Here is a 27955-nt window from a genome sequence, read left to right on the forward strand (position 1 = left end):
GAAATGATATTTACGACTAAAACCATTATGAAGTATAAGAAATTAAAGCACAAAGTAAAGTTTATGTCACATGAAAATGATGCCAAAGAGTCATATAACTTTTCGACAAAAATTTCAACTTCATCATAGTGCTTACAATTTGCAATATTGTAATGTTTTGATTGGATAGAGTGCTCTCTAGTGGTCATTCTTTTACAATAACAAAGTCCCTATAGGCACTGCTTAACGTCTGGCACGACATATCCGGAGATGTACGACGTGAGTATCATGGCAAAATATAATGTATTTAAAATGGGAATTATAACGGAAAGATTAAGAAATGTGAAAATCCAAGCTCTATGCAAAGTTTATACAACCAAAAAATGATACCAGAGAGTATTTTGATTTTTTTCCATAAAAAATCCGACTTATTGTTTACAATTTGAGATCCTGTAAGGTTTTGATTGGATAGAGGGCGCCCTAGTGGCCATTCTTGTACATCAAACAGTCCCTATTATGTATAGGTTTGCCAACTGTCCCTTGAAAAAAGGAAATGTCCAGTATTTAGAAAAAAAACAAAAGCGCCCGTTGAGGTGAAACGGGAGGTAAGACATTGAGTTTTAAAAAATGGTCCGTAACATGCAAATGGAAAATGAATTTGAGGATAAATATGTTAATAATTTTTCTACAGATATTCTATAGATGCACTATTTCAGGATGGATATTCTACTTTCTATTGATGTATAGTTTTATGTAATGAAGACAGGTTTCTGTTGAAGAAAGAATCTTATTTTGTTTATTATTAAAATATGTAAATTTCTGGATAATCATTTGTTTTCCATGTGTTCATGGAACTCTAAAATATGCATCTATTTCAAGTCAGGGTTAAATAGTTAAAAAATCGGGGGGGGGAATGGCTGTCAACCGTCTCTTGAAAAAAATAACCCGTCCCGACCCTACCAATGAGGTGTCCCTTACTTATTTTAAGAGAATTGGCAACCTTGATTATGGAAGAAGAAGAAGAAAATCACAAGCTGACAACAAAATACGCTGTAAATTCAGCATCAAATATTCAGAAACATAGCCGGGACATAATATTGTGTAGCATAGAGAAATTATATTTGTAAAACATGAAATGAAATCAATGACTAGAAATCCATTACTTAAACGTATAATATAATAATTAATTGTAATTAATATATATATATATAATAGTATTGTACATACCAAACACACTTCTTTTCCTTAATTACCAAAAAAAAAACCAAAAAAAAACGCTAATATATAATGAAATTATAGAAAATATCTGGATGTATTTTTAGGGGGGAAAAAATAATAATTTTTAAATAAAGAAGGTTATAATCCATCCTCTTAACACGCGTATAAATGGGGGTTAATACCAAGAGGAACTTTGGGTTTAAATATATATATATATACGTTTTATATAAATATAACGCCAATAAAAATATTAACAAATTTTCGTCATCTTTAAGATAAGCAAGATAATAGCAATTTAGCAGCACCAATTTGTTCTAATAATAAATCAAATATATATAATTATTAGAGTTTTTTTTTTAAAGAGTCCGGAGCAGTAAAGAAAGAGGAGGATCCCTCTTTCAAATCTCAATTAGTGTACCAACTGGAGGACTGTTTAATTTAACGGCTTCCCCGAGGGCAGTGATCCATTTTTCTGAGACGTTATCATTTTCAGCACAGAATATAAGGGACTCACTTCCTGGATGTGTCAATTGGAAAACGAGATCCGCGGACTCTCCTTCGTAGAGCTCAAAGTTCTTCTAGAATGATATAGAAAAAAATGATATTATTTATCTTATTATGAAGTTATTTAATTACAAATACTTTTTTTTTTGTATCAATCTTGAAACCTGATACAAAATACATTTGTTTTATCACAAGATTATTAAGTATACATATATATTAAATTAATGAATACTCTTTAAATAGAATGTGCAACTTTTTTTGAATTACTTAGAGCTATTTTATTTAGAGTTGATATTATTTAGACTAAAATTATCCGTTTAAAAAATAAATAACTGCCTGATCAAACAAATCAGTAGCAGAAGGCCACTACTGGTCTCCTGATATGGTCCCATAAGGGCTCTGAGTACAACCTAAATATTTGTTGACTAGTATAATTCCGTACGACATTAACTACTCAATTGTTTAAATTCAATTATTTATTTTCTTTAATAACAACTCAAGTAAATAAAAAATAGCCTTTAGTTGGTCAAAAAAAGTCGGAGTACGAGTTCGATATATCATAGGCGAATTATTGTTTCTCAGATTGATTCCATTTGCTTTTCTTTTATGTTTCTATATGATCAAGGTTAATAGAAATACAAGGTTATACCATAACGCTTTCCGACTAATATTCGATGACTTTTCACCGCGCCTTTTTAGTGACATCAAAGAGTATAACTCTTACTAAGGGTACATATAGATCGCCTTCCTTGACTGTTAGAGTACCGGATCAAACTTAGTACGAAGATTATATATAGTCATAGTTTTAAAAAAAAAATTCTAAAAATAAAATGTAATAGGCCATTAAATTTAGAGAGGTTAAGATCAAAAGTCATGATTAAAGTAGCACAAAACGTTTAAAATACATAATCAACCATAACTTTAAAACATATTCAGGTAAAGAGCTCAAATTGGTGTAATAATTTATCTTAAATAAATATGCTTCATATAGGAAAAAATTCAATTAAGGAAATATGACGGAGAGTCAATTCTGGTTACGATCTATGTCAGTGGACTTTTTTATAAAGTGGAAACTCAATTCGACTTAAAATAAAAGTAAGATTAAAAATAAAGAATCAATTTTTCTTATTAAATTAAAACGATGATCTTTCCTGGATATATAAATGTATTGATAATTTAGAGTCATTTGCAAAAGTTTAAGACCACCTGGATTATTTTCTTATTTTTCGCAGAAAAATAAATGTATTTCTGAAATAAAACAAATATGACCGATTTGGGCAAACGACGTAAAATAGTTATGACACTAACTTTGTACCTTGTAGGGATCAAATTATACTGTTTTTTTTGCAGGAACTTGTAGGAGATCTTGAAACAGTCAATTCAAAATGGCATCATCTCTCATGGGCATTTTCCCTGTGTCCGTTCTCTTTTGTCCGATTAAATCCTAAATTTTGTCAAATTACTGATGGTCTTACACATCTTTACATGAATTTTGCGCTCAGAATAGCTTTCTTCGTGTAATGACGTTACATATTTAAAAACACCAGACGAGGTAGCTTTTTCCCTCATTTTTGAAGAATATCAATTACAGCTACTATCCAAGTACAACCTTCTTCTGCAAGCATCATTGGGGAACAGGTTGATACACACACTCGCTAGACCCAGTAGAATATGACACATACCAATCTTGTATAAGCGTTTATACACGTCAAGAAAACGATTATTATAGAATTTGGTGACATATCAGAAGCGGTATTAAACTTTTGCAAATGACTGTATAAGAACACCCTTCCACCCTCCTAATCTCTTTAACTGCCTCTGAGTGAAATATGGGCCCTCTTAACGTATAAAGTATTCCTAGATTAAAGTAAGAAGTATTAATATTTACATCCGACAATGTGTCCAGAGTGAATCCAAGAACAGGGAAGGTATCAGTAGCAACAGTGTCCTCGGAGGCTCTATAGGCATAGAGGACTCGATCCTTTAGTACATACCACATCCTTTTCCATTTCCCGCTCTTTTGTATCCGTCTTTTCAAATAGCCTGACATTTGAGCACCCTCTCCTACGGCTCGTACTTTTAATCTTCCAGGGACGTAGCGTCCATGAGGATGAGTGGGATAAGAGCCAGGAAGTCCGGGTCCAGAGGAAATGAGTCCACTCCCCGTTTGACGCTCTAAATTATTAGATAGATGACGTTTTTTAAATCGATGCTTTAAATTCTCAACATGTCCCAATTCTGCAATGGGTACAAAAATTAAATATTATTTATATGTATATATATACAGTACTAAAAAGCATGATCTACTAATTACAGGAATTAGATCAATAATAAAAATTAAATCATAATTTTCTATGTTACGATGGATGCATTTGAAAGAAAATGGATTATATGTAAACCTAGATATGAGATCAAACGGCCATTTTAGTCGGCTGTTGTTATGTAATAATTGTTTGAGCGGAGGGATTTGCGTGTTTTTGTGAAAATGTTTTTGCAAAATTGAATATCATTTTTCATAATTTTTTCATTTCCTAACTTAAATTATGTGCATTCCCATACACAGGATTCAACTGATCTTTGATTTGCATAGACGTATTGCCTTTCAAAAACAAATATTTAATGACAGCCCCATACTCGATTTTGTCCATTTATACAAAAACACTAACATCAACTAGCTCAAACGACTGTTCAAGGGCGTCCGTAGGTGCTGGTCTGGAGGGACTGTAACCTCCTCCAAATTAAGGATTTTTTGGTTCTTATTAGAAAATTTAATATTTAATTTTATACGAAATTTAATTTAATTTTTCAATTTTTAAATAAGTTTTGTTAAAAGCTATGGATTTTTGAATTTTTTCTCGAAAAAATTTAAGGTTTGAAATTTTTTTTCAGATAATTTTATAGTTACAACTTAATTTTGGATTTTTTTTCAAAAAAAATATTCAAAAACAAGGCCTCCCTCCTTAAAAATATAAAATCCTATTTCATAAATGGCGAATCCTTTAATGAGTAACTGTCAATAGATGCTAGATAGATGTGACTAGCCTATCATTACGAGTGATATCATCTTCACATTGAGGTCCAATACTTTTCAGAGCACTCTCCCAATTTTCAAGAGGTAATTGTCAAGTCTCCCATCCCAATTTCAAGCACTCATATTTATACTCAATTGCATCGAGTATAAATTGGGTCTAAGTTAATCCAAAAGAAATTCTTTGAACATGTTCCAGCTTCCAAAAGGTGTAAAATGTGAATAATTACTATTGATTAATTTATTTATATACTTTATTAATCCAACTTTTGATTAATCATCATAATTATATTTACTTTTTATTTAAAAACGTAAAGGGGGAAATATCAAAGCATCACACTATATATTATTTTTTTCGGTTCTTACCACGTTCAAGTGAGTCAAAGCATTCATCACAGACGCGTCCCACTTCAAATCCCTTATAGCGAAGTGGTGCTTTATTCCCAGAACAGGAGGCACAAACCACCTTTCCACAGGCTCGACAATGATGCCTCCGTACAAGAACGGAGAACTCCACCGTGCAATTTTGACACATGGTGACTCTTCTATCCGGAATCCAAACAGGAGCACAATTCCCTACAACATCCAATTGATCGCAGTCAATATCAGAGGATGATCCAGGGAAAAATGTAGCCTTTCGATTCCGATGTTCCTCTATTCCATGATTGAGAGCCTCGATCCACTCATTCCTCTCGGATACAGAAGATGCACGTAACGTACAACTACGGACAGGACTAGAGACGGAAAACTCTGTTTCATAGTGAGGAAGGACTCTGACGGATAAGGTATTGAGGGGAATAGAGTAAGAGACTCGCAGTCCTGAAGAGTCGGATCGATTACCCGAAGAATAGGTGGCATAAAGGAGAACATCACTTAGAAGGATAAAATATCGAGGTCCAATACCTTTACGACTAATTTTTTGAAGTTCTCCTTCCTTGATTAATTCACGACCCGGTCGAATGAGTTCTTGATCGCCTAAGCGAGATTGCAATTTCAGCATTCTGCGAAATTTATCCTGCAAAAATGAATGAATAGTTACAAGCTTGAATAATTTGTAATAATTACCTGCAAGGTAATCATTCAGAAAAAAAAGAGGTGTATAGATTGGTGGCGAGTCAACACAAAAACAATCATGAATAATAATTATCAAGAAAAAAAAAATTCCCAACTTATTTTTTATATATTTAATCAAGTTATTCATTATTGCCAGTTTAATATTTCATGTACACATTTCGATCAATTATATGCTTTAGTGTTGACGGACCACATAACAACATGAAAGTAATTTTGAAGGAAAAACAATTAATAATGATTTACCGAGTGGTCCATTAATATCTGAACACTTCATATTTTAAACTTCAACAAGATATAATAAATTAATTAACCATATAATTTCAACAAAATTAATATTATGAATAGGTTTGTGTCTTAACTCTTTTAATCATTAAGGTAGCCGTCCTTAGCGGCAATGATGGCTTCCAGACGGCGGAGTAAGGCATGGCTCCCGCAAGGGATGTAGTCTGTCTGTGCGTCCCTGCAGTGGCTATGAAGGCCCCAGTGTTTGGATGAACAACACTGCAGGCCTTGGCATCAGAGCTATAAGGGGCTAAAAGTGATCGAACGAACTCAAAGGACTCATTTAAAAGAGTCTTGCAACGAAAAAGATGGGGTTTTTTTCATTGCTGCTGTCAAAAGTGCCATCTCCACCCTCAAAAGGTTCTTTCTGCCTACTTTTTTAATGGCTCTCTGGATAGTTTGGTGTGAAACTCTGAGATCTCTTGCATGGGCCTTCATGGACTTAAGAGAATTGGCCTGGCTATTTTCTTTAACTCTCAGAGTCTATTTTGGCCCTTTTGAAAAATCACTTCTTCTACGTTTTGGACTTACTGACGGCGTAGGCGGTGGTCTGGAGACGCCCAACTCCTTGGAGTGCGCGAATGGAAATTCGGCCATCACTTTCAAGTGTCATTTTCTCGACTTGTACGTAAGTAAGCCAGAGAGCTTAGATTTGTTGTGTTTAGTAACGTATAGTTTTTGTTTTAATATATCGAAATATGAATTAATTTCAATCACTCAACCTTCATTAATTATTGAATGCGTAAGTGTTCAGATTTCAAGGGACCAACGGGTAAATCTAATAATTAATTAATTAATTACAATAAATTAAATCAATACTTACTCCTTGGCGTATTGTATCATTGGCATGCTCAGCTGCATCTGAAACTATTCGAAGGGCATTGGTTGTGTCATCAAAATCTAAACTATTCACAGGATCTAAATGCTTGAGATAATCTTCCAGTAGAAGTTTATATTGAGGAAGCCGCTGCACGGGCTTCAGCATAAAGTGCTTAATTTTCAAATTACGACACCGCTCTAAGCTCTCAAACTCCTTGACAACTTTTGCAAACTTTTGATATTTCATAAGACACTCATCGAAATGCATGTTTACATCCGAAAACTCCCGTATGTAAGTGGTGTAGAGTTTTAAGAAAGGACCTTTTTTGACAATGACGTCAGCTATCTTTGGAAAGGTTTCCCAATTTTGAATTCTCTCCTCAAAGTCCGAGAGTAAGTCTTTATTTAATGCATGAAGCTCAGAGAGGTTAGAAAATATCTTGTTTAGATCGCCCTCTGGAATTAATTTCTTTCCGTTCCTCCTTTTTGAGTCGATGAAATCCTTTAACTCCACGTCCAGAAGATGTAAGACATCAACAAACACTCTTTCCGAAGTCATGATCTCTCTTGCAATATAAAATACTTGTTTCTTCTTCCTCCGACCGGGGTTCGGTTCCGCCTCTTCATCTTCTTCTTCTAAAGGACCAGATGAAGAGACGGAGGAAGGATGCTTATTTTGTTCTTCATCCGAGTCATCGTCGTCATGTTCAAAACTGCTCAGAGAATGGGTACTTATCACACTGTGTCGATTAGAAAATTGACTACCACTTCCAAGACTAGACGTATCATTAGAATCATTTTTCGCAAGGGTTGCATGATATTTTAAGCGTGAGTACGTTTGATGGTGAGCAACTGAGGATGAACAGGAAGAGGAAGAAGAGCTGGATTTAGATTGATTTTCATCCTCTGGAGGGCGGTTCAATGACTCTATTCGGCGAGTAAATTCACCAACTGTTTGCGAAAATAGCTCAGAGCTGTTAAATTTTGATAAAAGGCTAGGATCTCCAGCTTTAGAGCCAAGGTCCTCATTCTTTTTATGACCAGCAGTTGAAGAGTTGCCGGTATAGAATACAGAGGATGTGCTCCCAGAGTTACTATTGCCGGTGGTTGATGATGAATTTCCTCCTTTACCAAAGGAGCCAAATAGGCCTCGAATCCGCCGGCGTATTCCTCCACCTTCAGAGTCAGAGTATCCTCCGCCGCCACTTGCGTCATGATCCTGGTGATTTTCTTCATCGTACCAATTAGTATTGTGGCCATTCGACTCTTTTTGATTGCTGTGTTGATTAGATGAGGAGGAGGCCGGAGCGTTATTATTGTTGTGTTGAAGATTAAAGGAATGCCTACGGAAGAGGCCAGGGGGCTTCATTGAGCGGGTACTATTCTGCTGCTGTTGTTCCTGCTGCTGGCTATTTTGATGATGATTGTCCATGCCTGTAAATGGTAAGAAATATGTGATGAGTTAACATAAAAACACTCTTGAACAAAAATTTGATATACTTTTTTTCTATTCCCAAAAAATTAACATTAAATTCCCAAAAAAATTTTTTCTAAAAATATTTCAAAGTCCAGAGTTACACTTAAGAAATTATTTTTTTTGGAAAAAAAATTCAAAAATCAACAGCTGTTTACAAAAAAAAATGGGGGAAAAATTTGAAAAATTAAATTTCTAATATTAAATTTTTTGGAGAAAAATTTAAAAAAATCCATAGATAGCTATTCACAGAGGATAATTTTTTTTTTGGGAAAAAAAAACCTGAAAATTAAATTAAATTTTCTAGTAAAAAGCAAAAATTCCTCAATTTTAGTGAAAGGGCGGCTACTGCCCTCCAGCCCACCCACTGCAGACGGCTTTTAACTATAGTTTAGAATCTTTATTTGATTTAAGATAGTTATATTGTCGCCGATGAAGCCCCTTTCAAATTTAATATGTCATTTTTTTAAATGTAACAATGAATTTTTGCTACTTTCATTTGTAATTTGCGGTACCTCCAAAGGGTTAATCTGAGCCAAGGTCATTACTAAGATATTTTTTTAACAAAACTTTCCACAAAATATTTGTTTAATTATATTTTTTTTTAGTAAAGGTAAATTTTATAAATAAATATAACCTGTTAATAGAAATTGCTGATAATTACTCGTAAAAGAATACTAATCTCATTTTTTATATTAAAAATCATTCTAGCTTACTTTTAGGTTGTCTAACCACATATACAATAATGTGTGTCATGAGGATTTGATTATAGACGACAAAACGTTCATTTTTTTACACATGGCTTGTCTACACGGCTCACTTTATGACTGAATATACTCATACAATCGTGTATGTTATTATAAACAAAGCTGAAATTTGTCTACTACATATATAAAATATCATATTTTCTATATATATATTGATATGAGTTTGCTGCACGCAGAGTTCTCTACAATTCAATACTCTCTTGTACAATGATGTGTACATACAAAGTGCGTACGCAAAAATGCCCTATTTAATAGTTGAGATATTTGAGAATACAAATTGTAAAACTTATGGTAAATATAAGCTTTGGCTTTCGGTCTGAAAATCTGATTTTCAGTGGAGCTAATTCATTGTTTTCAAATCGTGGACATTTTTTGGGGGGTTTCAATATAGGACAACGTTTGCTCGGTAACACAAAAATAAAACCACTTTATTTTGTAGTCAGTTGTTTAAGTGTTCTAAAAACTGTTTGAATTATAGTTATCTCTTGTTAAGGATTGAATAGGTGTATGTACTTAACCCTTAATCTATTTTGCCTTTGGATAATTTCCCTTTGAACATTTCGTCTTAAGGTTGGGGAAATGGTGAATCTTTTGCTTTATTTGAATGCTTTATAAGAAATGTTACAATAATCCAATTTAAGCTAAGTATGCCCCGTTCTGTTTGATAACTTGTTGCCATCGATAATCATACTTCATAATCCCCTTCTCGTAGAAGCCCTTGTCCATATTGGCAAAAAACCCTCGGAAAACTTGTTTTCATAGGCCTTGATTGAGGCTAAATGTGTACCCCTAAGTGCGTTGGCCATGGACAAGGACAGGTGGTAGTCACTAGGTACCAGGGCTGGACTGTAGGGTGGATGTTTAAGAACTTCGCATCCGAACTCGCGTCTCAAAGATGTGTGAAGCCTGGTGTTGTCAATCGTCAGCTTCAAACCGTCGAGTTGTTCGCAGAAGAGGGTAGAATTGAGCGGAGAGGTGGAATCGCTCGGATCACTGTTGTACAACACGAACCAAAAGAGTATCGTTCCCGTATACATTACAAATTTTCCTTTCAGACCTTCATACTCGCCGCACGATAATTCACGACTGAACTGGGCAAGCGCAATACTGTCCGAAAAGCGTTTGAAGTATACATCTACACCTTTACAACCTTTTATCGTATGTTCCGATGTGAGCAATAGTGAACAAGATATACTTAGTTAAAAAAGGGCAGGAAAAATGAAATTACTTTATCCCCCAACCTATTATAAATAGATGAGAAGGGGGACTCGGTGGTGTGCAAAACCTTCAGTTAAAATCAAGTTATGTATCTCAATTTGTTCCAAAGTTATGATAGATTATACATCTTTTATCTTTGAACTTCACCTCTCAAAATTTAATGACCACCTACTACTGTGATCATCTTCGTAGCAAGTTTGCTCAAAATCGATCCCTAACTTATCTGTAATCCCAGTGACTAACAAACAGAGTCATAAACATAATTTTGAACATATGTTCATCTTTGTCAATAAAAGTAACGACGTGAAAACAAATATATAAATGAATAACTTGACCTTCAAATATATATAGAAAACATGGATATATTCGGCATCTTTAACGAATGTGTGCTATAAAAATAATGTTTTATTCTTAAAGTATGATAAAAAATTTTAATTTTTAAAAATCTCAACACGGAATTTTGCTTGAGATTCTCTATTTTTCTTTAAATCGAAATGTGGCGGTCACTCTACTCGACATAAAAAACAGTTTGTGACTGTCACCAACTATTACACTTTATTTGAGGGACTTAAAATGAAAAAAAAAAAAATACCAAAATTAGGACTAAACAAATCCGATCTATAAAGGATATTTCTGTAGGTAAAGAATAGTATTAGGTATATCCTAGAGGAGCATTGTTTTTTCTCTAAATTTATGAAAGATTTTCTCTCCCTCTCTGGATTTATGAGTTGTACAAATTTGATTTTTGCAAAACATTTAACTTCATATGTCGTTATTGTTGGTCGACGTTCACAATTTTGAAACACAATGGACGTCATCAATTCATTTATAGAATAGGTCTAGACCTAATTTTAAATGAGACTGATCAGGAAGAATTTTTTTCTTTGAGGCGGGTTCAGATCAAACTTCATCAAAGGAGGAAATTAGTTCGGTCCAATATAAACAGTCTCAGACCTAAAACTTACTCTTCTAACTATGTTTCTAAATTATTATTTACTAGCAGAAGTATCCAAAAATACTGGATTAGGAACTAAAAGGGTCAAAGAATGTCAATAATCAAGAAGTGCCATAAAATATCCTTAGAATGACGTCACACATTGAAGCTTGTATCACTATATTGTAGCCCAATATCGAGGTTAAGATCAAGGCTAAACAGTGTGCGAGGTAAAATCCTGAATATGATTTAAAAACCATTTAGAATACTTTAGAGTGAATATTTTAAGATACTAGTTTGAGTTATTAAAATAAGAAATTTTCCGTTAATATTTGCACCAAGCCGAAGTGAGTGTCATGGAGATCAGAAAGGTCCTGGAGTGCTCTTGGAATGTTGTTAACAAGATTAAAAGCATGGTGGTTTCAGGTCAGAACCTTGAGAGGTAGCTGTGTAACGGTAAACTTCGTAAAATTGAGGTCATTGAGAACGTGGACATTGCAATCACCAGAAGTCAGGCCAAGTCGATGAGGCAGTGATTGGCCTGTGCGGAGGTATGTGAAGGATTTGGAGAAGGTCTCTTGCTTAAGACAATATCAGGAACTGATTTCAACAATAACCAAGACGAACAGGTGCAGAGAGGCTAGTAATTGTTGAAAATGTTAAAGCATGATAAGTAAACAGGGCACCCACCTCCCGAAACTGTTACCCCTTCGACTATGAGGACATATAGAATACATTTTGTTTTATGTTTCAAATATAATTGTGATACACCGCCTATTAAGTCAAAAGTGTATTTATCAAGTCAGACATTTTTGCGTACGCACCTTGTACGTACATGTACAGAAAAATTGCTGTAATTGAAAGAGAGGGGAAATTCGAATCCATTAATAGACATATTAATATTATTATTATTTTTTTATGATTACGACTAAGAATTCAACTCTCTGCCTCGAATGAAGAATTATTGAGCTAGAGGGAAAAGTATTAAGCGAGAAGGCAGAGGGGGTAGGAAAAAAATCAAAAATTGACAACTATTAAGGATAAGTTTTGGTTTGCATTTAACCCCTACTCTGGTAAAATCGGGTATTTTAATACCCACATGTCATTTTTAACTATTTAATCTTGATGGCAAAGTATTGTTGGGTTTATTCGAGTTAAACCAAGTCGTTAAAGATTGTTTTTTGAGCACTAATAAGGTAATATTTATTAATTACTATGAGATTCGTTACATACATAAATCCAAGAATAGGCACTTTAAATTATAGGAGGGGCAAGGCCGTGACAAGGATTTTTCTTTTCGGTTTGACAAGCATGTCATGACATTTTTAATTTCCTATTTTTTTAATAGGTCTAGTAAAAACAAATCCATTATTTTTCCGAAATATGGCTTTTGTAATCTGGATCTCGAGTTGTACAATTCTGATCTGGTTAAGCTATATGTCATTAGAAGGATAAGATTTTGTATTAAAAGTACTTCTCACACAATTTTATTATTGCTTGACACTGTATTTTTTAATCGAGTATCAAAGATGAACACAAGCAAAGAGAAAATCCGCAATATTTTACAGTTTATCTTGCGAAAACGCAAGCCAATCGTCTAAAAATGTAAATGATGTTAATGGTCCGTATACTGTAACTGCCAATAATGTACCACGCTATGGAAGACCAATTATCGAAAATATTGATTAAATCATGGAAATAGAAGAAACCGACCGTCATGTAAGAACTGTTGCCATTTTCTAAGAGCTAAACTTATCACAAAAAAAAACCAAAAAACAACAACGTTTAAAACCACTTAAATAGGCACTCTAAATTATAGGAGTGGCAAGGCCGTGACAAGGATTTAGAAAGAAGCTCTATGTATAAGTACCACACGAGTTAACTCAAAAACCTCATAGACAGAAATACCATATGCAAATCCCTGCTTAATCACAACAAAATCGATACTTTCTGAAACGGATGGTTACTGGCGATGAAAAGTGGATCACTTACGACAACATCAAGCGATAACGGTGGTGGTCCAATCACGCTGAAACGGTGCAAACGATAAGCAAGCCAGGATTAACGGCAAGGAAGATTTTGCTGTGTGCTTGGAGGGATTGGCATGGAATCATCTACTATGAGATGCTTCCCTATGGCCAAACTATTAATTCGGAGTTGTACTGTCATCAATTAGACCGTCTGAAGGAAGCCATCGCCCAAAACTGACCATCTTTGGCCAATAGTAGAGGAATTGTATTCTATCAGGACAACGCCAGTCCACACACCTCGACATTGACTGGCTGTAAGCTCCGGGAGCCTGTTTGGGAGGTTCTTATGTATCCACCTTATAGTCCAGACAAGGCATCAAGTGGTTACCACCTATTCTTCTCTATAGGGATGATATTGTGGTTGAAAAATTCGCCTCAAAATGGTAATAAGTTATAGAACAAAACGGGCCATATTTTACTTCAATCGAATAATTAGAACTATTAAAAACAAAACATAAAAATTAAAGAAGAAATAATGGATTTCTTTTTACAAGACCTTATATATAAAATCCCAAAAATTGGAAATTATTATTTTTATGACGTCATTGTTTATGAAATTGGGCACACTTTAGATTCGGTTCAGGGGAGCCTAAAATTAATAAGTGAGTACGTCGTTATCTTTAAAGTATCATGCAAACGCTTTTCTAAAAAGAAACAGAATTTTTTGGCATTCTTTTGAAGAAGAAAAAAAAAAATTCAAATAATACATTTTTTTGAAAAAAAAAATCCGAATTCCGTAGCTATTCACAAAAAATTAAATTTTTTGTAAATAAATTTCAAAAAATACATTCCTAAAATAAAATTTCAAATATTAAATTATTTCCATAAAAATTTAAAAAATTCAGAGCTATTCACAAAAAAGTTGAAATATTAATTTTTTTCCTCTGAAGCTTTTTTTTTTTAATTTTATCTTCATTTTCGCATAACAATTCTTGTAAAAAGTAACAGTTCCTTAATTTAGGAGGGGGCTACAGCCTCTTCAGCTCAGGACGCCCCAAAAGGTTCACATCTTTCATTTCACAGTCATTCATTTCCTCCCCCCCCCAAAAAAAAAATCATATAAGAGGCAGCTGATATTAATACGTGGCTTAATTCAGGTGTACCATATTTCTTGCTTCCCCCCTTCTTGCACCCTTAAAAAAAAACCATCTCGAAGTATGATTAGATTTGAGTACTTTGTAATGAAAAAAAAAAAAGGAACGAGGAGAAGGCAGCAGGAGAGAAAACTTATTGTACACCTGAGCCTTGTTAATATCAGCTTCCTGTATGAGTAGTTCCCAGACTCAAAAAAATCCCATCTCGAAGTATAATTAGAGTTGAGTACTTTGTAATGAAAAAAAAAAGGAACGAGGAGAAGGCAAGAGGGAAACATATGGTACACCTGAGCCTTGTTATTATCAGCTTCCTGTATGAGTAGTTCCCAGACTCATACCTAAAATAAAAAAACAAGTTATCACATACCTGAGACATTATTTGTAGTAGACTCCACGAGCGTGGAATGACTATTTCCTTTCCGCATCATCTTTTCAACTTTAGGAGGAGCTGTTTGAGAGAGACTACCCCGCAAGATTTTCCGGCCCTTGATCGGAGTCGTTTTAAAGGGTCCAACAACACTACCAGCATTATCAGATCGGCGTGAAAGTTGAACCTGTCTAAAAGTCTCCAATGCTTCATTAATTTTCGCTTGAGTCATTTCAAGACGACGAATATTGCTTTCTATATCCGAGCTCACATCCTCCTCTTCTTCATTATCTCTCCGCCAGAGGGACTCAGTCTCATCGTCTTCCATAGCTTCTTCTTCTTCTTCGTTGTGTGAGATTCGAAGCGAGGAGAGTATGGACTCTGCTTGGAGTAGCGAAGAGTCTGCCGTGTCTAATATTTTCTGAAACGAATCATCTGAGCGGCGTAACCCAATGTTAGCACCTTGATCAATTTCGTGATTATTGTTTTCATAGTGGGACCTGGTTCTCTGTGCAAAGGGATGCGAAATATTGTATTTGGGGGTGTTTGAAGTTGAGGGACACTCGATAATCAAATTCTGATTAGAGGAAGGGGTGCTGCTGTTATTCCAAGGACTGATGACCAATGGGGGTTCTTTGGGACAATAAAAGTCTAAGGACGGACTCTCAGATGATTTGATTTTTGTGTGGGTTTGATTATCTGAAAATATAGAAATATAATATAATCATTAAGGACAAAGTACTTTAAATGATTCATTGAATAATTAATGTATAATATTAAAGGAAAGTTTGTCTGTCTTTAAGTGGGTATGTAATCCATTTTGGGGATTGTCTATTGAGCTACATCGTTCCCCTACAATTTTTGACACATAGAATCATATTTGGGTATGAACGAGATCCTTAAAAATGACTAATTTTTACTCAAAAAATGTAAATGAAAATGGTCTGTACGGAGCCAAAAACAGAATTAGAGGCCTCGAACTTTGTATACAGAAGTTGTATAATAGTTCCCAGTAGAAAAATACTCGGAGCAGAATATTAGCCTTAAAATAGAATAGTGTAGTGTCCCATATAGGGAGGATGGGATATAGATCAAAGGATGAAGTAAAATTAGGCTATTAAAAAAGTGTAATATAACATGATTCAAAGCTTTATATATATATATATTAAATACCAATTCTATGTGAATGTGGATGACGCAATGTGAGAAGTTTACCGCACTTATTTGCTGAAAGTTACATAAAAAAATAGCCAGAGTAATTGAGTAGGCTTAATCATTCATATAATCATCAAATTATGAAGTACATGTTTCTGATAAATACGAGCAAAAAATCCGTTACGTCAAAACAAAGTTATTTCCTAATTAAATCTGTTAAAGATTTTATTACAGACATATTATTTGACAAAGGAAAAAGAGATTCCTTCATTAGGCACGTCGCTACCTTTATTGCATCACAAAGCTTTTGTTACGAAAAAGGGGAAAACGGCACAAAATCAGTAGATCGTAATTCAGAGGCGTCCGCAGGAATATATTTCAAAAATCTATAGCTGTTTACAAAAAATTAATAATTTAATTTGAAATATTAAATTTTCTACTAAAAAGCCAAAATTCCATGATTTGGGAGGGACTACAGCCCCTCCAGCCCAACCCCTGCGGACACCACTTTAATTCATCATGTCTTCCCAACTCTTGGATTGGGCTGTTTTTTTAACTCCTCTGGATACAGTTTGGCCACTTTAACAGAGTCCTTCTTCCTCTCCAACGTTTGTACATGCTGGGGATGTAGAAGGTGGTTCTGGAGACACCCAACTACGATTAGTGCGCCAATGGAAATTCGTCCAACAATTGCCATTTTCTCAACTTGTACGTAAGCTAAAGAGCTCATGTTTGTTATATTTTTAACTAATTTTTCATACTATAATCTATGGAAATATGAATTAATTTCAATCACTCAACCTTGATTAGTTATTGAATTAGTCGTCAGTGTTCCGATTTCAAATGAGCACCCGGTATACAATGACCGTTTTTCCCTTTTCTAATCGTATTATTACATGATGTTTGAGCACACTGACATCAACCTGTATGATTTATAATTATTTTCTAACTGAGTTTTCAAGATATATAATGACGTCATTCCTGATTTGCCTCATTTGCTCAATCCTCACTTGCGTCACAAATTGCATCATCCTTGAAGGCAACACGGCTCCATCTTAGGAGCTCATACCGAACACTTTAACTACATAAAATATTTATACAACTACATCAAATGGCTATTAAAATAACTGAACACCTGTGAGCAATATAACTAGAAGCCAAGGATAAAAAGTGATACTTGAACTATATACATATATATAAATACCTAAGCTTTTTAAAATCTTTGTGAACTGTCTAGATATGTAGAGTTAATTGTGTTTTGGATCTATGGCGGACAAGAAAAGTAGGGGATCTTTGGAGACAAATATATGATCCTTGCAAATGTAACAAAGTAATACCTTGACATAGAAGGTACATTCGTTCCTATACCTATAAGCAGAAGCCCTCTGTCGCACACATGTACCGGTGTTAACCCTCCATAAGCTCGTATCTCAATAAAAACTCACATATCAATGATCATTTATTGCAGAAATTCATCTCGAATCTTCAAAAAAAAATATTAAAAAAATCACCTCGTATGTTGGAGTACTCGGATATCAAGGAACCCCTGTAGTTAATTTATAAGAATAAGAATGTATAACAATATAATAACATTATTATTAATACATATTAGGATCTGATCATAGATAGAGGACCAAAAGTATGGAGGTGACAAGTATTTTTACGTCTCATTTTAGAAAATATTGATTGGTCCATCCAAATCTGAACACTTTGAATTTTAAACTTCAAAAGATATAATTTATCAATTAACAATATACAGGGTGTCCACGATAAATTGGAACTACTTTAAACTTCATCCAGATCCATAATGTGGATATTCGGGGTTAAGTCATACTAATATAAAAGGTTGCATGAACAATACACTATAACTTCCACCACAATTGTTTTGACAACAAGCAATAGTCATCATGGAACAAGCAACGAGAGACGCCATCCTCGAATTGGCTCGCGCGGGACACAATCCCTCTGCTATCTACAACCTTCTTAACTACCCCAAGACTACGGTGTACCGGATCTTCAATGCCTGGGAGATTGAGGGGAAGGTCTGCAGCAAGGCCCACAACATGAGAAGGTACCGAATCCGCACTCCCCGCTTCCTTGAATGCCTCCGGAAGTCCATCAAGCTTCGCCGGGGACTTCCTTGTCCAGGTTGGCCAAGAACCCTGGAGTGAGCCAGCAGCTGGTCTCCAAGGCTGTGAATGAGGACCTCGGGTACAGGTCATACCGAATGGCCAAACAACACATCCTCACGGCATTCATGAAGGCCACCAGGCTCACCAACGGTAAGCGTCTCCTCAATGACCTGAAGAGCCATGAAGGAAGAATCATCTTCTTCTCCGACGAGAAGAACTGGACTGTCGACAGAAGCAACAACGTCCAGAATGACAAGTGGCTCGCCAAGGAGAGAGAAGAGATCCCTGCGGTCTTCACCACAAAGTTTTCGGCCTCCATGATGACCCTGAGTGTCATCTGCAGCACCGGTGAGGTGATGCCTCCTTTCTTCTTCAATCCTAATGAAAGGGTTAACACGATAAGGTACTGCGAAGTCATAAAGGAGTTCGTCATCCCTTAAATGAAGGATACGTCCGCTGGGAGGGAGTTCATATTCCAACAAGACTCAGCGCCCGCACACATCGCCATGAGGACCACTAACCTCTTCAACTCCCACGACATCACTTTCTGGGATCGCAACACCTGGCCCTCCAACTCCCCCGACCTCAATCCGTGTGATTACTACTGGTAGGGGAAGTTGGAGAGAGAGGTGTGCAAGGTCAGCCACAAGAGCATCGCGGCCCTGAAGGGCTCCATTACGAGGGAGTGGAAGGCTGTCGATTCCACGGAAGTCATCAGGGCATGCAAATCCTTTAGGGGCAGGATGGAGAAGATGGTGGCTAATGAGGGAGGACATGTTAAATAAATTTATTGTTTAATATCATGCCCAACTTTTTCATATTAACAAATACACTCTAAATTCCATTTTTATCAAGCAGGTTGAATTTTAAGATAGTTCCAATTTATCGTGGACACCCTATAGTTTCAACAAGATTAATACTATAAATAGATGTGTTCCTGAGCTCTTTAAATCAGTAATGTATCCACTCTTAGCGTCAATGATGGCTTCCAGGCGGTGGCAGAAGGCCTGGCTCCCTCAATCATGACGTTTCAGTGCTGGCGGGAAATGGCTTAAAAGCATCGGTGTTTGGATGACGGATACTGCAAGCATTCCTCTCGACCACTAACCAAAAGGTGTAGTTACAGCGGTTGGCATCAGGGCTTAAGGGGAGGGGCGAATGGAAATTCGTCGAACACGTACGTTTAATTTCCTCAGTTGTACGTAAGCTAAAGAGCTCATGTTTGTAATATTTTGTAACTAATTTTTTATACTTAAATCTATGGAAATATGAATTAATTTCTATCACTCAACCTTGATTAATTATTGAATTAGTCAGTGTTCCGATTTCAAATGAGCATCCGGTATACAATGACACCCTCATTACATTTTGAACCTATCAAAACTACTTGGTTAATATATATTTATGAGTAAAATAATATGCTCACAATTATTTATACGTAAGAAATTTGAATTATCGATCAAACATGAAATATTCAGCTATTAAATTCTCCTCATCCCAAATCCTTCATTTAATATTATTCATCTCATTTTTGAGTTGTCACAAAATCACAGTTTGTGCACAACATATATAATAAAACTCATTTTATTTGTCAGCCCTATTTGTGTATCCAAATATACGAGAATCGTTTACCACCATTTTCCTTCATCTAAATGAAAAAAGAAGTTGTGTAGGCCACCTCAAAGATGGCCGACATACATATCAATGCTGACGTCACATAAAAACTTCCTAAATACTTCCTTTGCCTCTTATTGTTATGTTATAGAATTATTCATCAGACAGACGCCTTTGTAATAAATAACTTAGAAATAACTCTTACTTCAATAAGAAGAAGTTGGGGGGGAGAGAGAGGGTAAGAATCGACGATTTCAACGGACAGGTAGGTAACTAATATTGCTGCTTTTAAGTAAAAATAATAGTAAGGAAAAACGGTTAGAAGTTTATGAATCATGGAGTCAAAGTACTTAAAAAGTGCATTGCAGTTGAATAATATATATGTACATTAGACTCTTCCGTTTTGAGGGGTTAATATTTTATTTCCCCAGCACAAAGCCGTTTATGTAAGAGACGATCAAGATCTTTGGTAAAGTTTGATAGCTCTTAAGCTATTTTTGGTATGGTTTGAGGGACGAAACTGGACATTTATAAGGTTCGTGTATAAAAAGGACGGGGTTTTTTTTATAGAAAATATAAATTAATAAAAAAGCGATGATACTTTTTTTTTTTTTTAATTTTGGGCCAGCGCCGAGTTTCAACACTAATATGCAGGGATTTAAAAATTGGTACAGAAAAAGACAGGGAATATTTTATACAACACAACTATTACATTGTAAATAGTCAGCCAATCATACCCACCCTAATGTATAGAGTTGTATAAAATATGCCCTTAGCTCCTGCAAACTTTTTGTGTACATCAATGCAGGTGCATCCTCAGTGGGTGGGCTGGAGGTTTTTTTTTTGGTCAGGATGAAAAAAAGAATAACTTATGAAATTTTTTGATAATAACTGTGGATTTTTTAATTTTTTACTAAAAAAATTTAATATTTTAAATTTCATGTTTTTTCCAAAAAAATTAATTTACTCTATACACTGTGGTTTTTTTAAATTTTTTGAGGAAGCGTGAATTTATAAATTTTGAGAAAAAAATTTAATATTAGAATTTTTTAGTCAAAAGCTATGAATTTTTGAATTTTTTTACACAAAAATTCAATTTTTTAATTTTTTTTTTTGCAAAAAAATCTATTTTTGAAATATTTGGTGAGTAAATATATATTTAAAAAAAAAAAAATCCAAAAACCAAGCCTTGCCAGCAAATATGTCGTTCATCAAAGTTGCCAAAGTTTCTTTTATATTTACGGCCACGAGGGGGTGGGTGTATAGAAGTATTTTTCACATCCCTTCTAATATTAGTCTTAGTCTATGTATTTTTATATTTAACACATTCTTGAATGTCAAATTTCATTGCCCATATTTGCAAAGAAAAAAAAATAGAAGCAAAAACATTTAAAGGAATAAACTATTTTGTATGTATAGACATTGAGATGTACAAAACTATACTTAAGATTCCTTAACGTTACATGTATACATATTTACTTTAGGTTTACCTTAAACAAGCAACAATATTCATATATACAAAGAAAGCATCCAACAAGAAAATATGTATAATGCTTTCCTGAGAGTGGATGAATGTGTTGCTTCATGTTTTTATCTCTCAATAAATTCTTCTCGACATTACTCAAATATATGTTCTGTACAAGTTACGAATTATGTACAAGGATGATCTGAAAAGTTTCCGACCTAACAAAGACATATTTTCTGAATGTATCATTTTCAACATAGTCTCCTAGTAACTTTACAACACACTTGTCCCAAAGATGCTCCGATCACTGTAACCTATCCAAATAGTACTCTGTTTTTCTCTCCAAAATAATTGTTCAAGTGACAACTATTTGTTTTTAGAAACTCAATTAATCCGAGCTGGATTGACTTAGGCGCGTCAAATTTAAACACAACAAGCCCTTATATGTTAACTATTATTTGAATCTATTTAAAGGTTACATTTGTAGAAACAAATATTTGATGACAGCTACATTCAAAATTAGTCAATTTTCACAAAACCCCTCATATCGTCTCACTCAAAGGACTGTTATATTACAACTGCGCGTTCAAAATGGCTGAATCTTTGAGGAGTAACTGTCAATAGATGCTAGATAGTTGCAACTAGCTTTTATTTACGAGGCATATTCATGTTGAGGTGGGAAACTTTTCAGTATAAGCGGAGAATTGTACAAGTTGCAACCAAAATAATATATGAATAATTTACAATATTTATTTAATTTTTCGACCTATTTCAAAAAATTCAAAAACCAAGCAATTTTTTCCCCGCCTTTTTTCCTCTCTTCACAATTCAAATTATGCAAGGAGTATGCAAGTTCCTCAAACACCTACCTCCCTGTACTTCATTACACAAAAACTATAAACTTGTTTAGAAACATAAAACGTATGACGTCAATAAATATCCCTCTTCAAAATTGCAAAGAAATGTCCGTAGATGAATTTTGCAGGGAATGAATGTACTAGGAAAATATTTAGGGATTAAAATGACTTATGAGCTATATAAAATAATGCGTAATTAGACGTACAAATTGTAACCTGTACAATAGTCTATGTGTACAAGTTAAAACTTGTAAAGTACCATTGAAATTACGAAATATAAATTAGATTATATGTATTTTGTATATATAAAGTAATATAACTCTGGACATTTGAACTCTATAAGTGTGCCAGAGCATACTTATAACGACTGAAGCATAAAATATGTCCTGAAGAATGCTATTTAATTCCTGAGAAGTGAACTTCTGAGATGTGATCTCCTCCTACCTCATTCTACAGTCTATGAATCGACTCCGATACCCTATTGGTAAACTTATACAGTGTACCCCCTTTTGTGTGAGTAGGCCTCTCAAGATGACACATTTTTCTGTGCGATTAATAGTCCCAAAAATCATTAGGATAAGCGATAATATGCCCGTTTTGAGACCGTTTTCAAGTTATACAATGATAAAATGGTATTTGAATAATGCAAGTACACCCTTTCTAAGATCAATAAACTTTTATTTATAAAGAACAGTCGAACTGGACGTCTGTAAGACATTTAAAATATCCAGAATTAATTAACAAAACATCCAAAAACAATCAATACAATTTAAACACTAAATAAAGAGGATGTAAACCAGATTGCACTTGAACAAATAATAAGCATTAGGCTCAGATGTGGAGGCAAACTGCCTATTAGGACCTTTGTGCAAAAAAAAGTGTAAACTAACAACAAAAAACATGACTGAGAGCGGATGCCTCAAACGGTCATATGCAAATCTGTAGCTTCTTTAGTCTTGCAGATTCTGAGCAAGAAAAACCAATACCGGATTAAAAACTTTTGATATCCAGTTACTTTGAAGCGTGCGGATGGAATTTATTGCAGCCCGTAAAAAATTATCACTCCTTTTAATTAATCGATTAATTAGATATCAAGACAGGCCTACGTGTGAGGTCATAAAAGATGGAGACTAACATTGTATATTTGTTGCAGAGTAATAATTATATGATTCCTTGAACATGTTTATAATCGTGTTTTTTTTTTTTACATGCCCAAAATACACACGATTTTCATCACTACTTGTAACTCCCGAGACGCAATCCATCATTATTACATAATCTCCGTCTTTCATGAACACACGCAAAAGTTATTACTTTATACATACTGGGCTGTTCTGTCTTTCATAATTAAATAATAATATTGATAAGAGCTTTGAAAAAAAAATAAAAAAACCTTGTGCATATTGCCAACTAGAAAAGTCCCTCCCGCCTTCTAAGACATATTTAATACACCTCTGCGTATAATGCATTAGTCATATTCATTAAAAAGAGTTCAAATTACACCCTTAATATATCGACAACCAAAAGTAATGAGTATCATTATTCTAGTCAGAAGTAACGCTCGAAAAATATTCATTTCAAATTATGAATCTATTTTTTACGTTTGCAACTTGTACAAGATCACTATTTGTACATGACACTTTGATATTTACGTGAATATTTTAAAGAATTTCACACATCTTACACTGTTTTTTTTGTTTTTTTCGTTTTCTTGTTTTTTTTAATATTCTGCCCTTGAAAAGCAATCAAATGAAACTGCCACTTTTTTGCCTACCTGATTTAATGGGTGTGATGAATGGATCCTCTCCTACCAACCCAATGGTAGAAACACTACTAGACGTTTCCAAAGGGTTGTTGTTTCTGATGAACCCAGGCCTTGGCGGAATGGGCGGTGCTTCTCCCACACCATTACACTCTTCATAAATATTACTGGACTCTAATCTCCTATACGGACTCATTTCCACAAGCGTTTGCCGATGCTTTTTCTTCCTACTTAAGTCCACAATAGCATAGAGCGGCTCCTCGGATCGAGGGAAATCCGGATACAGCTCCCTTATCAGACTCCCATCCCCTTCCACAACAGCTTGTGCAATGACATACGCATCAGTGAAGGAGAGAGATCGTCGTAGATGTGCCGCAATCCGTGGTCTCTTTCGTCGAGGAGGAGCAATAGGAACTTCTTTAGGGATAGTTAAGTAACGTCCATGGAGAGACTCATCAATTTCCGCATATGTGTTTTGATCACCTTCAACCTCTAGGGAGGAAGATTTTTCACGAAAGAAGGAAGTCCAATCCTGATGGGCATAGGAGGTTGAGGGTTTATCTCCACGGTTGAATGAACGGCGAAGGCTTGTAAGTCGATTGAAAAAGGAGGTAAAGAGTGTGGACTTGGAGGGATCAGAGCGGGCAAGTGCTCTGCTCTGTTGATCTCTAACTTCCTCACTCTCCTTGAAGTTATTGTATGTGGACAAGGGACGAGGAGGCTTTGGAGGAACAGTGGGTTTATGTGACGATGCGGCGGCTTTTAGGATGAGTGATGCACTAAGGAGTTGATGTTTTTTTGCTAGGATTTCCTGTGTAGATTCTTTGAGAGTTAGTCCATTTGCAGTGACTAATTTACCAGTTATTTTCTTACGAGATGGAAGAGGTGGAGGATTGCGTCGTGAGGGAGAAGAAGTTAATGTGGACTCACTGAAATTGAAAAAGGAATATGTGAGTGTGTAGTTTGTAAAAGAAAATTTTTAAAACGAAGAATAATTTCTTATAAAGCTCGCGCGTTTTATGTGTTTGTAGTACTTTGAGTCTGTTTATTATAAGTGTGCTCAATACTTAGGTATGTAAAGAAAATAAGAAGAAAAAAAAACATATTGGAAGAGAGTTAAAAGAAAAAGGAAAAAAAATTATATATATATATGTTTCTATAATATTTTTTGAAGATGTAATATAATAATGTATGCTAGGGAAGACAAGAAGACTTCCTTAACTCTTTTCCCACTCGGGAGCATTGTACAAAGTACGCTATGAAAATTGCGTACTTAATAAATAAAGGGGTCAAAATTGTCAACCCACTTTGTACATATCATCTTAGCTCAATTACTCAAAGCAGGTCAGACCATTAACATACGTATGCTATAAAGCGTTTTCACTTAACGTCATCATTGTTGATATTGTCGGCCATTTTGTTAGCCCAAATAACCAAGTTTTATAACAATAAAATCCCATTTTTCATTCATATCAAGGAAAATAGTGACGTATTAGATGTCAAAATGGGACCAACAACGAAAAGGAATTAAACCTTACTGTTCACCTATCCCTCTAATACCTAGTTTCATTATATATCTTACCCTAAAATCTATTAAAAATATGTTATTACATCGTTAAACAATCTTATTTCTATATTGTAGAGGAAAATAACTATTAAAATGGGCAGGATTAGATATTTTACTTAAATTATTCTACTTTAATCGTCCCTAATCGATCAAAAAGAAAAAAGAAGATGAATTAACTTTACAAATTTAGTCATTTTTAGTACATATTAATTTGATTATATCACTGTTTATCATTGGCATGAAGTAAGTATTCAATACAGATGTTAAGTCTATTTTTATTCATAAAATCTACTTCATGAAGTTTCCTCATGTGCCCCCAAGCCCCTTCAATTATGAAGCAATTTGGGACATCAATGAAAACGTTCTATTATTTTGAGAGATTATGCAAGTCAGAAGTTTCCTGCAAATTGCATTCTTGGACATGGTCACATGAATCATGTCCCGTGTCTTGTAAGTTGTGAGTCCACACTTTCTCAATACCTCTGGCTCTACCATCTAACTTATGAAGTCATATAATCCAAATTCGAATCTTTTAGTGAAGAACAGGCAATTACCAAAATATATGAGAATTTCCCCCAAAGGATTCCTGAAATAGTTTGGTTAGCCTGATATCTCGATATGGAATGAGTTTCCACGTTGAAGAGTGTGTTTCCCAGAGCTACGACAAAGTTTAGAAGGACACAGAGACCTATATTGATATCGATAGCTTCCTCGAGTTGCAACAGTTAAACAAATATCAAGATAGAGAAAGAAAGTATAATAAATATGTCGTCCCCACTACTATAGACCTTATTTGCACAATTTTAAAGGATGTCTTCGTATCATCATACTAGGCAGAACTGAAGATATTGAAAACATATCTTCTATTGTTTTGAATTTGTGACAATAATTTAACTACATATGCGGTACGTCAAGATAAAATCAGTCTTAACAAAAATAAAGAAAAGAAAACAATCCTAATGTATTTACTTACTTCATAAATATATACCAAGTCAATATTTTATTGACATATTTGAGTCAACATTAGACTTTGTACTCAATTTGTGGAATGGATTAAGATATCCAAGGATTTTACATATAGTTGAGAACCTTGATTTGATTTAAAAGACTTGTATTGGACCCGATATAGCCCTTACAAATAAAATATATCCATTTTTTATTGTGACGATTAATTTTAGATTGCAGTTTGCAATCCAAACAAAGTGTTAATAAGAATAATTGGTTGATAGAATTTGACAATAATTCGTATGAGAAAACAAATTTCCACCACACTCAGTTTTGAGAAGAATCATTTTGAATTTCTTTTGTGCTGATGGGACACATACCCCTTAGAATATAATACCGAAGTACTTAAAACCGAATAGTATTTCAAACGAATTTTAGTATTCCAAAGAAATTAAATTTTTGTAAATAGCTATGGATTTAAAAAAAAAAATTCTAAAAAAATTTATATTTGAAGTTAAATTTTTGAGAATAGCTATTGTTTTTTAGCTATTTTTTCCAAAAAATTTAATATTTGATTTTTTTTTTCAATAATTAATATTATAGAAGATAACTACCACAGAAATCTTCAGTCTCACTTTCCGTTTTTGAAGAGCACGCTCACACGTAACTACTCAATACGTATAACCATTCATATGTTCTCTCCTCAAGAATGAAAGAATACTAACAAGAAAAGTGGGGGAAAAAATCTTGGGATGACTAAGAAAAACAAACAAAATTCATTTTTACTTACCAGTGCTAAATTGAATTAAAATCCTAACATATACTGAAAATGCACAGGAATTATGTTATACATAAGAGATCAATAATGACATACAGAAACAGTGCTCTTGTTATACATGCACACGCCCGCAAAATTTTCATTAGTACGACTACATTGGTTCTCAAGATTGATACTACTGTCTTTTCGCGAGGGTAGAGATCGAAAAAAATATCATACCCGGTCTCCCCTAAGGAAAATAACACCATTACATAAAGAATAGTAATAACAATAACAAAGGCAGAAAAATACTCAAATATCGAACATCGTCTTATACTTTTTAAAAAAAGGTAAATTTCTCCCTTTACTACAGAATCTTGTTAACGAAGGAGTCAATAATGATTAAGAAGCTCACTACTCACTTGAAGAAGAAGGAAGTCAGTCAATGGATTATTAACCTACAAAATATTGTTGTTTTTCTCATCTTCCTTAAAATACAAACAAAACAAGACAAAAGAACAAAAATGCATTGACAGAAGGCGGAAATACTCAACGAAAACCTCACCCTTGTATATTTATACGAGGGTGGGTTGGAAAGTTTCCGACCTAACAAAGATACAAGCCATTTTTTCTGAATTTCTATAATATTTTTCTTCATCATGTCCGTCCTTGAAAGTCCTCACAATTCTCCTCCCATCTCTGTGGCTCGTCCAAATAGTACTCAGCATTTTTCTATGAAAATAATTGTCCACGAGATACTTTTTTTTTTTTTTGCCTCAATTGTCTTAAAAGCTAAGAAAATGGCATCTGAACGTGGCCAACAAATTTCAGTCGCGCACTTTTGGACGCTGGCAAGAAACCAACGGAGATTACCATGTTTCCAGACCCGGACATGAACGTGGTGTTTCAGCCG

General features: G+C 34.5%; 1 protein-coding gene across 3 annotated transcripts in view; it reads right to left on the reverse strand.

Moving 5' to 3' along the window:
* Window positions 1-1074: 1074 nt before the first annotated feature.
* Window positions 1075-27955, reverse strand: part of LOC121116123 (uncharacterized) — a 78668-nt gene continuing 51787 nt past the window's right edge. For all 3 annotated transcript variants that reach the window (XM_040710351.2, XM_040710350.2, XM_040710349.2), the window contains 6 exons: window positions 23786-24702; window positions 14789-15487; window positions 6909-8338; window positions 5096-5744; window positions 3590-3939; window positions 1075-1775 (listed from right to left, as the gene is read on the reverse strand). In XM_040710351.2, coding sequence (XP_040566285.1) covers window positions 1596-1775; window positions 3590-3939; window positions 5096-5744; window positions 6909-8338; window positions 14789-15487; window positions 23786-24702 — 4225 coding nt within the window. In that variant the 3' untranslated portion in view covers window positions 1075-1595. The remainder of the gene's footprint in view (window positions 1776-3589; window positions 3940-5095; window positions 5745-6908; window positions 8339-14788; window positions 15488-23785; window positions 24703-27955) is intronic.

This window comes from Lepeophtheirus salmonis, chromosome 4 (genome assembly GCF_016086655.4).
Source record: "Lepeophtheirus salmonis chromosome 4, UVic_Lsal_1.4, whole genome shotgun sequence".
Taxonomy (NCBI): Eukaryota; Metazoa; Arthropoda; class Copepoda; order Siphonostomatoida; family Caligidae; genus Lepeophtheirus; species Lepeophtheirus salmonis.